The sequence below is a fragment of the Formica exsecta genome, unplaced genomic scaffold, assembly GCF_003651465.1.
Source record: "Formica exsecta isolate Colony F162 unplaced genomic scaffold, ASM365146v1 scaffold3, whole genome shotgun sequence".
Classification (NCBI taxonomy): Eukaryota; Metazoa; Arthropoda; class Insecta; order Hymenoptera; family Formicidae; genus Formica; species Formica exsecta.
The window spans coordinates 819,417-834,988 of NW_021850256.1; the positions used below are offsets into that span (position 1 = coordinate 819,417).

General features: G+C 40.5%; 2 protein-coding genes and 1 long non-coding RNA gene across 3 annotated transcripts in view; all 3 read left to right on the forward strand.

Moving 5' to 3' along the window:
* LOC115237531 (protein groucho-like) overlaps nucleotides 1-5,826 on the forward strand; it is a 102,134-nt gene extending 96,308 nt beyond the window's left edge. Inside the window, exons 8-13 of the mRNA XM_029810630.1 lie at nucleotides 1,170-1,289; nucleotides 1,369-1,651; nucleotides 1,747-2,008; nucleotides 3,291-3,569; nucleotides 3,889-4,492; nucleotides 4,613-5,826. Of these exons, the coding sequence (XP_029666490.1) occupies nucleotides 1,170-1,289; nucleotides 1,369-1,651; nucleotides 1,747-2,008; nucleotides 3,291-3,569; nucleotides 3,889-4,492; nucleotides 4,613-4,720 (1,656 nt within the window). The 3' untranslated portion in view covers nucleotides 4,721-5,826. The remainder of the gene's footprint in view (nucleotides 1-1,169; nucleotides 1,290-1,368; nucleotides 1,652-1,746; nucleotides 2,009-3,290; nucleotides 3,570-3,888; nucleotides 4,493-4,612) is intronic.
* Nucleotides 5,827-5,860: 34 nt separating this feature from the next.
* Nucleotides 5,861-7,082, forward strand: LOC115237532. The gene is made up of 2 exons (XR_003884355.1): nucleotides 5,861-6,358; nucleotides 6,439-7,082. It is a non-coding gene; the product is annotated as an uncharacterized LOC115237532 (long non-coding RNA).
* Nucleotides 7,083-7,982: 900 nt separating this feature from the next.
* Nucleotides 7,983-10,381, forward strand: LOC115237575 (methyl-CpG-binding domain protein 3). The gene is made up of 5 exons (XM_029810709.1): nucleotides 7,983-8,242; nucleotides 8,434-8,572; nucleotides 8,901-8,954; nucleotides 9,344-9,589; nucleotides 9,749-10,381. Exons 1-5 carry the CDS (start codon nucleotides 8,118-8,120, stop codon nucleotides 9,845-9,847), a joined length of 663 nt encoding a protein of 220 aa, XP_029666569.1. The 5' UTR covers nucleotides 7,983-8,117; the 3' UTR covers nucleotides 9,848-10,381.
* The last annotated feature ends 5,191 nt before the right edge of the window (nucleotides 10,382-15,572 follow it).

Genomic DNA, 15,572 nt, shown 5'->3' on the forward strand with positions numbered 1-15,572 from the left:
CTTTCCCTATTTTATGAAAATTGTCAGTTGATGATTTTCCCCTTTATTTTATTTTATCATGCCGAGAAATAAAGATCAAGATACAATATTGATAAGCAATATACGTGTATTGCTTATTATATAATAATAATAGATAACAATAACAATAATAATAATAATAATTTTATTTAACGTGCGCGAGAAAATGAAGAGTTTTAACAAGTTAAATATGTCTACTTAATTTTTATTTTGTATTTATATTAAAAATATTTTCACAATAAAACTTCATTAATTAGATCTTTATCCGAGAAAAAATATTTTGTTTTAATTGAGTACCAGAGCACAATTATATTGAAAAAAACAACGATAAACTAAAAAAGAAATGAGTAAAGTGTATACTTGATTGAAATATTATGTTAAAGCAATGCACTTCTAATATTCTTATTCATATTTTTTTCGATAATTAAAGTGTATCATTTTTTTTGTACGATCGTTCGAATCAGTTTATTGTGATTTAAGATTGTATCTAAACATGGAACAAACGCTTAGAATTCTGTTCTCTTTTTTGCGTGTATAATCTGTCCCGTACTCTTCTTTCTCTCTCTTTGCATTCCCGTCGTGGTCGTAAACAAAATGCGTAAAGAGCTCGGGACATCTAGTATATTTATCTGCTCTCGTAAACGGTCATGTGCTGATGTTTCTCTCGCTACTCTCGCATAATAAGATAGAAAAAAACAGAACTCTAAGAGATCCGTCCTATTATTCTTCGTTCACTTCGGAGCGAATGGAGGTCGAACGGGCCGAGGGATAAGTAATTCCGTCGATACCTCTTCCACCCATCCGACAGGAAAGTCGTTTTATTTAATCGTGAAAGAGGAAGGAAGGAATTTAGTCGTTCTACCCTCCCATCCGTCGACCATCCCCTTGGCCGCAAGAAGTCCTTCGTTCCCGATACGATTTCCGTGGAGATCTATCGAGGAGGTGAAATCGCGCGGCCGTAAAAAAATCTTGGACGAATAAATCCTGCAAATCTCCGTAATCGGATTAATCGCGTGAGACGAGAGAGCGGATCGCAGTATCTCTCTCGCGTCGATAAGAGATTTTATAAAAATCGTAACGCGTTCTTGTCGAACGGCTTTGCTAAAAACCCCGCTGATGTTAACGCTGAATATTGATTGTCTGTGTTGCAGAGAAATTCGATATCGCCCGCGGAGCGAGAGAAATACAGGCCGCGCAGTACGCCCGATCCGCAGCACGAACATATTTTGGGGAAGAAGATGAAGAAGGAGCACGACAAGGACATAGGCCATGTAAGTATCCAAGATTAGTGTTCCACGATTCGTGATTCGCGATCTGCCTTAATAAAGCCGTGCGTATTCTCCCCGACAGCAAAGCGATGGTGAAAAGAGCGACCAAGACCTGGTGGTCGACGATGCGAGCGAGGGTCCGACCAGTCCAGCGGCGAACGGCACCGCGTCGCCGAGGGAAAATGGTCTCGACAAGCTAGGCCCGTCTTCGGTACCTCTAAGTGGTCAGGTAAAGAAGGAGGTACCACCGCCGTCGCCTAGAAGCGGTACCAGTAGTAACGCGAGCACTCCTTCGGCCAAGAAAATGGAGGAACGCGAAAAACCGACGACGCCGATTTCGAAACCGGTTACACCCACGTCGGCAGGTCGGTATCGATTCATTAGTAACTGATGAAAGTACAAAAAAAAAATGGAGAAGAGCGTGGAGAGAAAATAACCAGGTTGGTTTACGATATCGTAGGTGGTAGCAGTTCTGGTTCCGGTGGCCTGAAACCATCGAGTTCTAGCAAACCGCTGGTCTCGGCCTCGGTGGTCGGTCCTTATCCTCCGCATTATCCTCCACCGCATCATCCGCCAGCGGGACCTCACGTGGACATGCTGGGCTATCCACCGGCGGCGCTCAACGGCTACCCTGCGAGACCACCTCTTCAACAGCTCTACGATCCCCACGCCAGCATGAGAGCGCCGCTCGGACCGCTCGGCGTGCCTCCCGGCGGCAAGCCGTGAGTGTTTTTCCTTTTTAACAATTTGCCATTTGTCTTACTCTTTTTTTACATCATCTTGTTAGTATATATATATCGCAATTTTCATGGGAAAATCTTTTTTTTTTTTTTTTTCATAGCAGTGCGTACAGTTTTCACGTGTCTAGCGAAGGCCAGATGCAGCCGGTGCCGTTTCCGCAGGACGCACTCATTGGCCCGGGCATACAACGTCATGCGCGTCAAATAAACACGCTCACTCACGGCGAGGTGGTCTGCGCCGTGACAATCTCGAATCCAACCAAGTATGTCTATACCGGTGGCAAGGGCTGCGTGAAGGTGTGGGACATCAGTCAGGGCGGTAGCGGTAGCGCGAAGCCAGTCTCCCAGCTCGATTGCTTGCAACGGGACAACTACATCAGGTCAGTGATGGGGTAACACGTGTCTTCATTCGCAGTTCGTGACACACATTAACTACCAACCGCGGTCGATGTAATTAATTTCCGACTGAATTCTGGATGACATTTAGTCGTGTCCGCCGGCTGTATATCATTCGTCGAAGCAACGCGGCATCGATTTACCGCGTACATTTTCCGTATGCATTTACCTCCCTCCTTTCCTCCTCCCCATCCTCGCGTATCAACGCGCGCGAAGGTAATAATTATTTAAAAGCGTGCATAAGTGGCGGTATTTAACGAGATTAACGTTAGTAATACAATGCTCGTTGTTCGATATCATTAGGTCGGTGAAACTGCTGCCTGATGGTAGAACGCTGATTGTGGGCGGCGAGGCGAGTAATCTTAGCATCTGGGATTTGGCGAGCCCGACGCCAAGAATCAAGGCCGAATTGACCTCCTCTGCTCCGGCGTGTTACGCCTTAGCTATATCGCCGGACTCGAAGGTTTGCTTCAGCTGCTGTAGCGATGGCAACATCGCCGTGTGGGATCTGCAGAATCAGACATTGGTTAGACAATTCCAAGGTCACACGGACGGCGCCTCGTGCATCGATATCTCCGCCGATGGCTCGAAACTCTGGACAGGCGGTCTGGACAACACCGTGCGCTCCTGGGACCTCCGGGAAGGCAGGCAACTCCAGCAGCACGACTTCACGTCTCAGATATTCTCCTTGGGATATTGCCCGACGGGCGAATGGTTGGCCGTGGGTATGGAAAATTCGAATGTCGAGGTACTCCACGCCACAAAACCAGACAAGTATCAGCTGCATCTGCACGAGTCTTGCGTCATCTTGTTAGTATATATATATCGCAATTTTCATGGGAAAATCTTTTTTTTTTTTTTTTCATAGCAGTGCGTACAGTTTTCACGTGTCTAGCGAAGGCCAGATGCAGCCGGTGCCGTTTCCGCAGGACGCACTCATTGGCCCGGGCATACCACGTCATGCGCGTCAAATAAACACGCTCACTCACGGCGAGGTGGTCTGCGCCGTGACAATCTCGAATCCAACCAAGTATGTCTATACCGGTGGCAAGGGCTGCGTGAAGGTGTGGGACATCAGTCAGGGCGGTAGCGGTAGCGCGAAGCCAGTCTCCCAGCTCGATTGCTTGCAACGGGACAACTACATCAGGTCAGTGATGGGGTAACACGTGTCTTCATTCGCAGTTCGTGACACACATTAACTACCAACCGCGGTCGATGTAATTAATTTCCGACTGAATTCTGGATGACATTTAGTCGTGTCCGCCGGCTGTATATCATTCGTCGAAGCAACGCGGCATCGATTTACCGCGTACATTTTCCGTATGCATTTACCTCCCTCCTTTCCTCCTCCCCATCCTCGCGTATCAACGCGCGCGAAGGTAATAATTATTTAAAAGCGTGCATAAGTGGCGGTATTTAACGAGATTAACGTTAGTAATACAATGCTCGTTGTTCGATATCATTAGGTCGGTGAAACTGCTGCCTGATGGTAGAACGCTGATTGTGGGCGGCGAGGCGAGTAATCTTAGCATCTGGGATTTGGCGAGCCCGACGCCAAGAATCAAGGCCGAATTGACCTCCTCTGCTCCGGCGTGTTACGCCTTAGCTATATCGCCGGACTCGAAGGTTTGCTTCAGCTGCTGTAGCGATGGCAACATCGCCGTGTGGGATCTGCAGAATCAGACATTGGTTAGACAATTCCAAGGTCACACGGACGGCGCCTCGTGCATCGATATCTCCGCCGATGGCTCGAAACTCTGGACAGGCGGTCTGGACAACACCGTGCGCTCCTGGGACCTCCGGGAAGGCAGGCAACTCCAGCAGCACGACTTCACGTCTCAGATATTCTCCTTGGGATATTGCCCGACGGGCGAATGGTTGGCCGTGGGTATGGAAAATTCGAATGTCGAGGTACTCCACGCCACAAAACCAGACAAGTATCAGCTGCATCTGCACGAGTCTTGCGTGTTGTCGTTACGCTTCGCTTCGTGTGGCAAATGGTTCGTCTCCACTGGCAAAGACAATTTACTTAATGCGTGGCGCACGCCGTACGGGGCCTCGATTTTCCAGGTTAGTTATTTTTAAAATTGTTAATCTTTTTTTAATCTATACTTTGCGTATACGATCTATTATTATCTCTCATTTCACAAGATGTAATATTCTAAGCGTTTCCATTTTACTTTTTTTCAGTCGAAAGAGTCATCCTCGGTGCTCAGCTGCGATATTTCTACGGACGATAAGTACATCGTGACAGGATCCGGCGACAAGAAAGCCACCGTCTATGAAGTGATATATTGAACCACACGTTGACTCGACGATACATTTGAACACTTACGCAACATCGATTAACGTTTCTTGTGACACTCAGTGTGATCGATTTATGACAGAGGAATTGAAAAAAGAAAATTAATTTCTTGTATGCGAAATGTGACTTGTATTTCAAGAAGTTGTACGGCGAAGTAATTGAATTAATTTGACAAGACTTGGTCGATGTACTATGGTCGCTATATTCAACAGGAATCCGAGTTAAATACCACGTTTCTGGTAATGAGTTCTTAAAATAGTCAAATTACCAGGAAATGGTATGTAAAAACATTATGGAGATATATAATTATATATAAAAGTTACGCAACATTGATTAAAGTTTTTCGTGACACTCAGTGTGATTGATTTATGATGGAGGATTTATGGCGTCTAGCTGTATAAAATTGTATAGAGTCTATGATCGTAAGTAGTATGAAGCGAATGAAATATGACAGGAACAAATGCGTGTAAGTACCCTCCGACTGTATTTAACGTGGGAGGCGATATGAAATCGCTTGTGTAATATGTTACTGATGTAATATAGAGTCATTACAATTAGGTTCTTTTGTGCGTGCGCGATTGCGAGGGGAAATGGAGCGAGGAATCGAGCGCGTTTCGTCAAACGAGATCGTTCTCATGCAGTAACGACGAAATGTATGTACACCGCGGTGAAATACCTGAATACGTACGGAATGCTGTTCTAGTGTCGTAGACTTGTCAAAATAGGGATGTGTATGTTGTGTCGCAGAATTATACATAATATATTGAGCACACATGTAGACAGACTGTTTACGTCATGTAGCGGAGGAATTGTAGGGCTATGAGAAATCGATAAGCATCGATCACGCTAACAGTGTTGAACGTACATCAACGCGCATGTTCATCGGCATCGAAGCCAATAATGTGATCTTTGACATTTCTACCACCGACAAGAGAAATAATTTGTACTTATTACACTTTCAGTTTTAAATAACGATTCTTTCATAATTATATGGCACTGTTGCGTCTGCCGTTAAGACTTTATTGTAATTGAGATTTTATAAACGTGTCGCGCGAATGGAGACAGTGATAAAAAAAAAAAAAAAAAAAAAAAAAAAAAAAAGGAGAAAAAACATCGATGAGCAGAAAAAAAAATAAAAAATAAAAACGGCGAAAGATACTTTTTGATCTTTTGCGGTAATTACGCGTATTAATTAGGAAACTGGCTTTCATACGGCTATCACACAAGCGGTATCGAATACAAATAGAAACTCTATAAGTTGCGCCCGTATGCGCGTGGATTCTTGATATAATGTACATTGTCTTGACTGCCATAATAGGCATATACATATACCACGCACACGGATATGTGCGTAAGTACACACTCCCACACACATACACGCACTTACATACATACACGAGCGAGCGGACCACGTTCGTGGACGGATTTTGCAGAATATTCGATAAAGTATTTTTGTGACTATTCATCATGACCCTAGGCTTAACCATCCGGTCGAGCGTGATCGACCACGTGCCCGTCTACATCGACTGCAACGACGAGGCGACATAAAACGAGGCGAGAGACACATTTGAGCAACTCTTACACTACTCTTCGGTGCAGTTTATAAAGCCAGAAGTGCGTCTGGACTTAGGGTACTAGCTAGCGCATTATTATTCGGAAACTGTATGGTGAAAGCGAGTGATGCGTAATGGAGATTTATATTTTGTTACAGGAAGGCACATAACATGTTGACATCGCTGTGATCGTCCGAAATTCAATTCCGCAAATACAATACTGCCGCGATAAAAACCTTAATAGACGAATAAAAACTTTGCAGGACATAATAACGTTCCACACACGTGCCGTTTAACGATACGCAGACTGACGAATCAATGAACGAGATTCGATTTTGGACGAGCACAGCTCCGATCATATAGACCAATAGAAACAACGATACCTCAAGAAGACTCAATAGTTAATTATCTCTAACTCATTGACTTGTACAGAATTGATATTCTTTTACAGTTGAGAATAACACACGCACTGTGGGAAAAAAAAGAGAAGCATTACGCGAGACAAAGGAATCGCATAGCCGCGATAATGATTGTGCCCCTCTCCCCCCTTTCTTCCCCGTCCCCCTTTTCGTATCGTATACATATATATGTATACCTATATATATATATGTTTAATTGCGTCTCCGTGCTCGCATTTTGCACTCCGTGAAAAGCGTACGAAAGCCGCCGTGGGAGAAAAAAAATATACGTTCGTAATAAACGGAAGACAAAAAGCGTTAATCTTTTTCCAAGCACTGTTCAAGTTGTTCCTATAGCTACGCGAAAATTGTTTCTTTCGGCAATTAAATCCTCTATATCTATATACAAGGATTGACATCATTATGTTCGCCGATTCCCATTCCATCGATCCTATCATCAATCGAATGCTTTATGATCCGACATGCTAGAAAAAAGTTACAGCAGTATCTCACTTTAAAACTTGATATTTTGAGTTTCTATTTTCGAAAAATTTGCCGATAAAAATTATGCAGCAACATACCGATGATTCTCTATTGATCAAGATATATTGATGTTATTCAAGAATATTGCTAGAAAAACTTTAGGGACGCGATTGTATCTTCAAAGATGAAGCTATTTAGAACAATCTTGAAAAGGATCTACAATTTTATCAATACCGATAACACGATCTTTACGATGATCTTACAAGAGAAAGAAATCGAATTCAAGAACGTTTCTGAGATAAATGGAATTTGCTCGAATGTATGGTATTGAACAAAATGTTAGCATTAAAAATTTGATTTTGCTTCATACGGCACAGATATAACTATCCGTTCATTGAACTCGCATACTGAATGAACACGTAAGCGGCGTGACTGCACGTGCATTCTGATGCATTCTGTGAATGGAAAATGTACTACCTCTCTAAAATCAATCGTATTATCGGAGTGCATTCAAAAATCCTACTCGCGAGGTAAAGTAGTATTGAAATTATCAACCAGGACAAAAAAAACTGTGCCTTTTATCCTGATTGGTCAATTAAACACTACTTTACCCTACGGGTAGGATGCACGTGCATTCTGATGCATTCTGTGAATGGAAAATGTACTACCTCTCTAAAATCAATCGTTGTATTATCGGAGTGCATTCAAAAATTCTACTCGCGAGGTAAAGTAGTATTGAAATTATCAACCAGGACAAAAAAAACTGTGCCTTTTATCCTGATTGGTCAATTAAACACTACTTTACCCTACGGGTAGGATTTTCGAACACATCCTCGATGGCACTGCAGACGCGCGCTTCAATATGGCTGACAGTAAAGGCACAGTAAACATAATATACATAAACTTGGAATTATAGAATTTTTGGCAAGCGTGTACGTTGAAGACAAATATTCACGATGAATATGTCCGTGGAGAAGAAGAAATACCCTTCGGCGTTGCCAATTAATTGGCACACACGAGAAGAACCGTCGAGGAAGAGCCAGAATCAGTTGACATCCACGGGGAAGGATTATTATTACGGGTAGATTGAATAAAATTATTTCGCAAAGAAACTTTATTCGATCTTGTGTGAAACTGTACGATTCGCAGATTCTTAAATATTCGTAAAACTGAAAAATTTCTTGCGCGAATGAATGAGTTTGAGTTGTAAGGGGTCCTAACCTCCGATGACAACTAATATCTTCTGTAAACTGACGACTTTTCTTTTTTCAGCCGGGCTAGAAATGACTCTTCATTGGTACCACCGATTAGACAAACGGCGTCGATTTTTAAGCAACCGGTGACTATTTATAAGACACAGGAAGGAAAAGTGAAAGATATTAAACATGGCATTCAAGAGAAACCAAAACAGGTTAGTTTATATGATTGTAGATTTGTTTGTACGCTAAGTGGACTGTGGATTAGTGTGATGTATCAATAAGCCAAATTCTTTTATTACATCTTTTATTACATTCTTTTATTTCATCTATTCACATGTACGGGTTACTCATATATATGACATCTAATAATTATTATACATTTGTAAATATATCTGCTAAAATTTTTTTATGTGTGGAAAGATTTTTAATCCTTGTATTATGTTTGCGAGACGCACTTTGTTTATATCCATTTGCTTATAATATTCTTCGTTAACTGTTCTTGTAAATTTACATGATACAACTGTCAAATCATTGCCTTAGGAAGGAGCCGATAAAACTGACGGCAAATATGGCTCCCAAGATAAGCCTAAGCAGGTAACTCTGAACATCATGAAATTGTCAATAATTATTTCTTTTTGTTATATTTTTAATGGTAAATGTGTGTTATTAAATATTTTATTAAATTTTCTTAATTATAACATCGAGAGGAAATTTTCTTAATATTTGAAAGCAAATAGAGAGAAAACTTGTAATTTTATGTTTCTTTCTTTGAATTTAGATTGGATAAATTAATTGGTATTCAACAAAATATGCCTATTGTAAACCTATATAACAAAAACACACAATAATCTAGTTTTATATAATTTTTATGTACTGAAAATGATATTTGTTTTTATAGTTTGTGGTATTTTATTAGTATAATAACGTGTTGCATGAAAAAATAGATTGATTAATCATAAATAATCAAAATTTCTGCCTTTCAGCTTTTCTGGGAAAAACGTTTAGAAGGTTTGCGAGCCTGTGATTCTGATGGTTATGAATTTGATGGGATGGACCTGCCAAAGAACTTAAAACCAGTGGGACCATATATCACGGAAGAAACTTTGCTTCAAAGTGTGGCCACTGCCTTACATGTATCTACTCAACCAGTTACGGGACAAACGGGATCGAAAATGGCTTTGGAGAAGAATCCTGGAGTGTTTCTCAATCCTGATCAACCACTTGTACAGGTAAAATGAATAATCGGACGCTAATAAGGCACCATAAGTGCATTTTAAAAATATATTATTAATACTATCAGAATAATTTGCATCAATATATATTACAAATCTTTATAAAGTTTTATTAATATTACCAATAAATTGATTATATTCCGTTTTGTGTTGAAGGCGGTCTCGATAGCGGATGAGGACATAAAAAGGCAAGAAGATCGAGTGGCTGTTGCGAGAAAAAAGTTACAAGACGCTTTACGTGCTGTTCAAACTTAAATTATAGAAACTTTATGTGTATCATTTGCTCATCTCTTAATTTTAAGTTCGTTATAAATTATATCATTGCCATTTTTTGTAATAAATGTTTTTGTAAAAAAAGAGAACGGGAAAGAGAGACAAAAGGTCGATAAATTCGATGAATGTTTAAAGCACGAAATTGACTGATTTTCTCAACATATATTTTAACAAAACTTTTCTAGATAAAATAAAGCCAACAATATGAGAGAATCAGTTATGCAGCTAATCTAAAATCTCTTGTACAGGTCAATTTGGCGAGTCGATTTTCCATTATAACTCGAGAATAATTTGTTTTTGTTTGGCGCTCCAAATGGCTTGGATTGTGCCATCTGCCTAATATTTCCTGTGACATGCAGGAAAACATCAAATTAGTAATGGTCACGAAAATAACAAATTTCTCGTATTTCGACAGATGGCAAAAGTGCCCTATTTGATATTCAATGTCAAACGGAAATGAATCAGTATTAAGGTAACACACTATGTAAAATTCAAGCAAATTACATTTTAAACACATTTCTGTCCAATCCAATACCGTAGCGTGCTTGCTTAATCTAGACTAGATCAAGATTATTTACGAAAATCAAGCTGACAAATCATCCATATTAATTATGCAAATAGGCGGACTTTTAGTCTAGCCTATGAAGGCCATGCGGGAATTGATCAATTTTGAAATATTTCTTTGAATTCAAGCGCAGCATGTCTCGTGACAAGAAAAATGGTTTATTATATTAATAGTTTATAATAAAACCTTTTTTGAATAATAATTATCAAAGAATAGAATAATAATACAAAAAGGGAAATTTTTTTTAGATTTTTCGGCTATGTAGACGTCTCTACGTATACGTATTATTTTTTGATATTCGTATCGTTTCTATAGAATCTTTAAGCATAAAAGCGTTGTATGCGGTACCTGGAGTGAAGAGTTTAACAAAGAATAGTCGGGAAAAATATGTAAATCATGGATTTTCTGCAAAAGATCTTTTAAGATAATTCTCTGAAAACTTTTGTTTTCCAAAAATTTTGTTTTGTCCAAAATTATTTTCTAGAGCTCATCTTAAATACATCAGTCACGTTATTAGAGATTTTAAGTCGTATATTGTGCCGAGTGCAGTTGTGTATCGAATGCTGCCATGGCCGTCCTCTGGGAATGGATGCGTGCCGAGGGCATCGTACAAAAGAATGCCCAGGCAGGTATACAGGCAGGCATCGGTTTTCAGGTAAGCATAAGCTGGGTACCAGGTGGTAACCTCTTTTTTTCTTCTTGCCCGGTACTTCTCCACCTCCGACCAACAGCTGTTTCCCTCCTCGCAAGGGTCGCTCTCCCTTATTGTCAACCAGACGGAGAACCATTCTCGCCCCACCGTCGTCGCCGGGGCACATGTCCCAGTTTAAATCGTTATAACTCGTCGAACACATGACTCGACCGATGATCCATCCGGTGCGGATATCGTATTATGGGCATCGGCAACGATGCTGCGTGCATCGTCGATTCGACGAAAATTCACAGTCAAATCGATGCTGCCTGCATCCTGAGTCTGCATCTCGAGCGATCAATAGCGCGCTATCGCGTATTCTTGCAATAATTTATGCGCATGGAGGCGACATCCAACTCACAAGAGAAAAGATAACAGAAATGCAGAAAAAAATAATAACAGAAGAATTGCATTGTAAAGATAATTATTAATCGTGGAAAATCATAATTTTTCACTAACACCGAGATAAATATTTAACGACTATCGGATAATTATAAGTGACTTATGCAATATTTACAATATATTATGGATATATATACATACACATAAGCATAAAATACTATATGTATATAATATATATGTATATATATATATAAATACATGTATATGTATATACGAATTATCTCTCATCTCTAGGAAAAAACTTTAGATACCTTATGGATTTCGGAGATTCAGGCATAGAATGCAGTTGAACTCCCACCGGAATTTCATATGTATAATAAATGACGCGCATGAATATAAATGTGGATATCATGCAACGAATGAGGAATTGAAATCGCCACGGGACACGTCCCGAAATAATCTCACCTACGTTCTACGTGCGCGTGCATAATTTACTGAATTACGGAAATTTTTGCGTCGCATTTGAGACCGTGCTTTGACCTGTCGATATCGATATCGGGCATATTCATGCGGCATTTAATTCCGTACCGTCGAACGCGCCGCGCCCGTTAAATTATCTCTCGACAGATTTTTAACGCGCGCTCCTTCAATGTACAATGCTCGATCCATGCGACAGTCGCGGCATCGCGTGTAAAGACCTTATCTGGAGCACATCGAAGATTACATCCCCCGCTGTCTTGGACGTAATATAGCCGACATATAAATAGACGCTCCTCTACGGTGTGTTATCGATCTTCGCGCAGACAGTATATTCGACCATCGGAAGTTGACCGACTTGACTATACTATTTGTATCAGGGTTACTGGCCGCGAAATATTTCGGATTTATCTACGCGAGGACAGAGCGATGCGCGATTTTAACATTCGCGAGATAACTCGTGGAAAATTGTCGTCGTGACGCAGCAAAAGTCGTCGACGTAGGGAACTACGTCGGTGGTTCGCGCAAAGGTCTCTGTGAGAGGAGGAGGCGTTGGTCCATCGCGCTTCGCACGGAAGAGAACAGCTGGGGGACCTTCGACTTCCAACGACGACTGTTATACGTAATCGATGTCGGCAGACTTTCTCTCTCGTGGACCTGCGAGAGGAGAGGAGAGCGAACGCGCCTAATAACCACGCCGCGCGATCGTGCTCTTTCCATTTTCACCGGGTCTCGATGTCGCGAACAGAAAATAACTCTCTTCCCCTCTTCCGCGTTTCCGCTTTTAATATACACCGTCGGCACAAAAGATAATAATTACATAAAGCATATAAATGAGTCGTCGTAAAAAAGAAGAAAAGAATATTTTTAGCTCCCTGCGATTTAAACTTTCATCGATTGCGTGAGCGTAATCGAGTCTTCTTTGTTACCGCATGCGAGATAATAATGCAAATTGTGTACGTTTCTTTGAAACGACTTCGCCAAGATGCGTTTTCTAAAGTGTTCGGGAATTATATAATATTTATAATATAGTTATTATATAAGAATTTATATAAAAAACAAATATATTTAATTAACTTCTTTTACAAATGCCAAACATGGTTCGATATTTTGTGACATTCGTTAGGCAATTTATTCGTTAGGAAATTTTTGAATCATTGTTCTTATTTGTGCGTAGAGATACGGGTACCTGGTAGACCTTGCTATGGTTCCGGTCTGGTTTATTGTTCGTTTTGTTTCGTAGAAAAAAAATATAGAAAAAGCAGCTCCATACGAAATCTATTGAATCGAAGTCTATTTGAAAACGACTTTTCTATGGGCACCCGCATTTTTTCTTTTTACTTTTCTCTTTTACTTTCTTGTTTTTTTTTTCAGTTTTAGATGAATGATATATACGCATCTCGGTGAATGATATATACGTGTATCCCCCCTGTTGTTTTGTAAATTTTGGACATGGAATCACGCGCGCAACAAATTATCGAAAATTACAATAGTTTACTGGAAAATTAATTAATTCATATACATTTTTCTATTTATGTTTTATATATATTATTTCATCTATTAATATATCTGTGTGTGTATATTTTATTTTATTTTATTTTAGAAAAACAAAATTGGACAAAATTTGATATGAAAAAAAGAAGGTACGGCTAAGGAAATTTTTATAGATATCTAATCAATATCATTATTAGTAATAATACATAATAATAATAATTTTATTGAGCAAACCAGAATGTATAAGTGTATATAAAGTTAAAAGTAATTATACACAATAGAAACAAGAAAGAAATATTACTCGAAATTTCGAGCAAAGCTTAATTATTAAGCAAGGCTTAATTTAAATTAGAAAAACACAAATAATTGCATATAATTATACAATATATAATAATATATATACAATATGTATAATATTTGTAATAATCTGTCTTTGTGAATAATAAATCCAAATTCTTTTCTACAGTTTCTCTTAAAGATCTACCCAAAGTGCCTGTGCTCACAGCAAGAGACGTTTCTCATTTCCTCAATAACGAAAAATTTCACTTCTTATTAGTTTCTAGAACTGAACAGCTTTATGGAAGATTCTCCTATTGTATTTTCTAAAAGCCGGCGCTTTCTGAGTTTTCCGTTTCTTGCGTTCAGATTCTCCGTTGTCACATCTGGATGCAAATAAATCTTGCTTCAGTCCTAACATGTTGTCGCCTTTGTATATATTGTTAAGACGCAATAAAATATAGAATTTGGATTTATTACTCAGATTTGTTCGTCTCGGCTGTAAAAGATCTTAGCTAGAGAGTAATATAATAAGCTAATATACATCTTGTATATTATCGAGATGAAGCGAGTCAACCGAATCAGCGCGCAAGGTTAAGCGCATTTAGATGCAACTCCAATAAGTGACAAGTGTTGTGTCTGCGGTAAGAAAGACACAGCAATATCCGCGAATGGATCAGAGTGCGAGTGCGCTCGCTTTGCGCGAGATATATTTAGAAAGGCGCTGCACTCTCTTTATCCGCGCTATCATCGGTTAACCACGCTATTTGTGTGTTTTCGCCCGTTGTGCAACTATCTTACGTACGACATCGTAGCGGTTTCGGTAGCCACAGAGATCTCCTGCCTTTTGCGTGCGAGCGAGCGAGTGTGTGGGCGACTGCCCGCGCGATTTTGTGGATAACCAGACATTAGACGGCCAATCAATATCGGGCGCATTGCGAGATAATTCGATGCCAATATCGTATTAGTTCTCTCGGATCGCCTCGAGAAACGTGAAAGCGGAATGGCGTTTAGTTAGTCGATTCACGAAAGCTTTATGTAATCGTACCGCTGCGCCGTAATTGACATACGCAATTTTAGCGAACTCTCTTCTCGATAATCGAACAATAGAATATTACAATTTCACTTGATAATACGGTTTATTTATATACCGAATAAAAATTACAAACAGTATCGAGATGATTCGCCTCCGACGTCGTCGTCCTCGTCGCCGGTGTCGACTCAGAGCCTAGCAATGCGGTTCTCCGGTGTTGCTGCACCCCGGCGATCGAAATCGAAAGAAATATCCTCTCCGCGGACCCCCGCTTCGCGTACACGCTTATATATATATATATATATACATGCGAATACGCGTACGTAGGTACGCGGCCGCGGTGCGTCTATCCGCGCGTGTATATCGGCGAGGACGCGCGAGGCGCACCACGGGAGTCGCCAAAGCAACGACAATGATCGCAACCGGTTGCGCGCCGTAAAAATACGACGAGCGACGCGGAACAGAAGAGAGGAGTTTGTTTAATGCGTCGACTGGGGCCAGAAAAGCGACGCAAAACGCATGCTTTCAGCATCGATTGGCATCGGCCACATGGTTCGGCACCGCCTGGGCTCCGAAACAATTTTCTTTTTTCAGGTATAGGCTCAGAAATTCTTAGGAGGGACAAGAAAGGATTACGGATTACAAGAAAATATCCTAATCGAAAGAAATATCCTCTCCGCGGACCCCCGCTTCGCGTACACGCTTATATATATATATATATATATATACATGCGAATACGCGTACGTAGGTACGCGGCCGCGGTGCGTCTATCCGCGCGTGTATATCGGCGAGGACGCGCGAGGCGCACCACGGGAGTCGCCAAAGCAA

Coding starts and splice junctions, on each gene's coding strand:
- LOC115237575 (XM_029810709.1), top strand. CDS start 8,118: ATGAATATGTCCGTGGAGAAGAAGAAATACCCTTCGGCGTTGCCAATT. Junction 8,955..9,343: donor CCCAAGATAAGCCTAAGCAG/GTAACTCTGAAC, acceptor TCTGCCTTTCAG/CTTTTCTGGGAAAAACGTTT. Junction 9,590..9,748: donor CTGATCAACCACTTGTACAG/GTAAAATGAATA, acceptor TTTGTGTTGAAG/GCGGTCTCGATAGCGGATGA.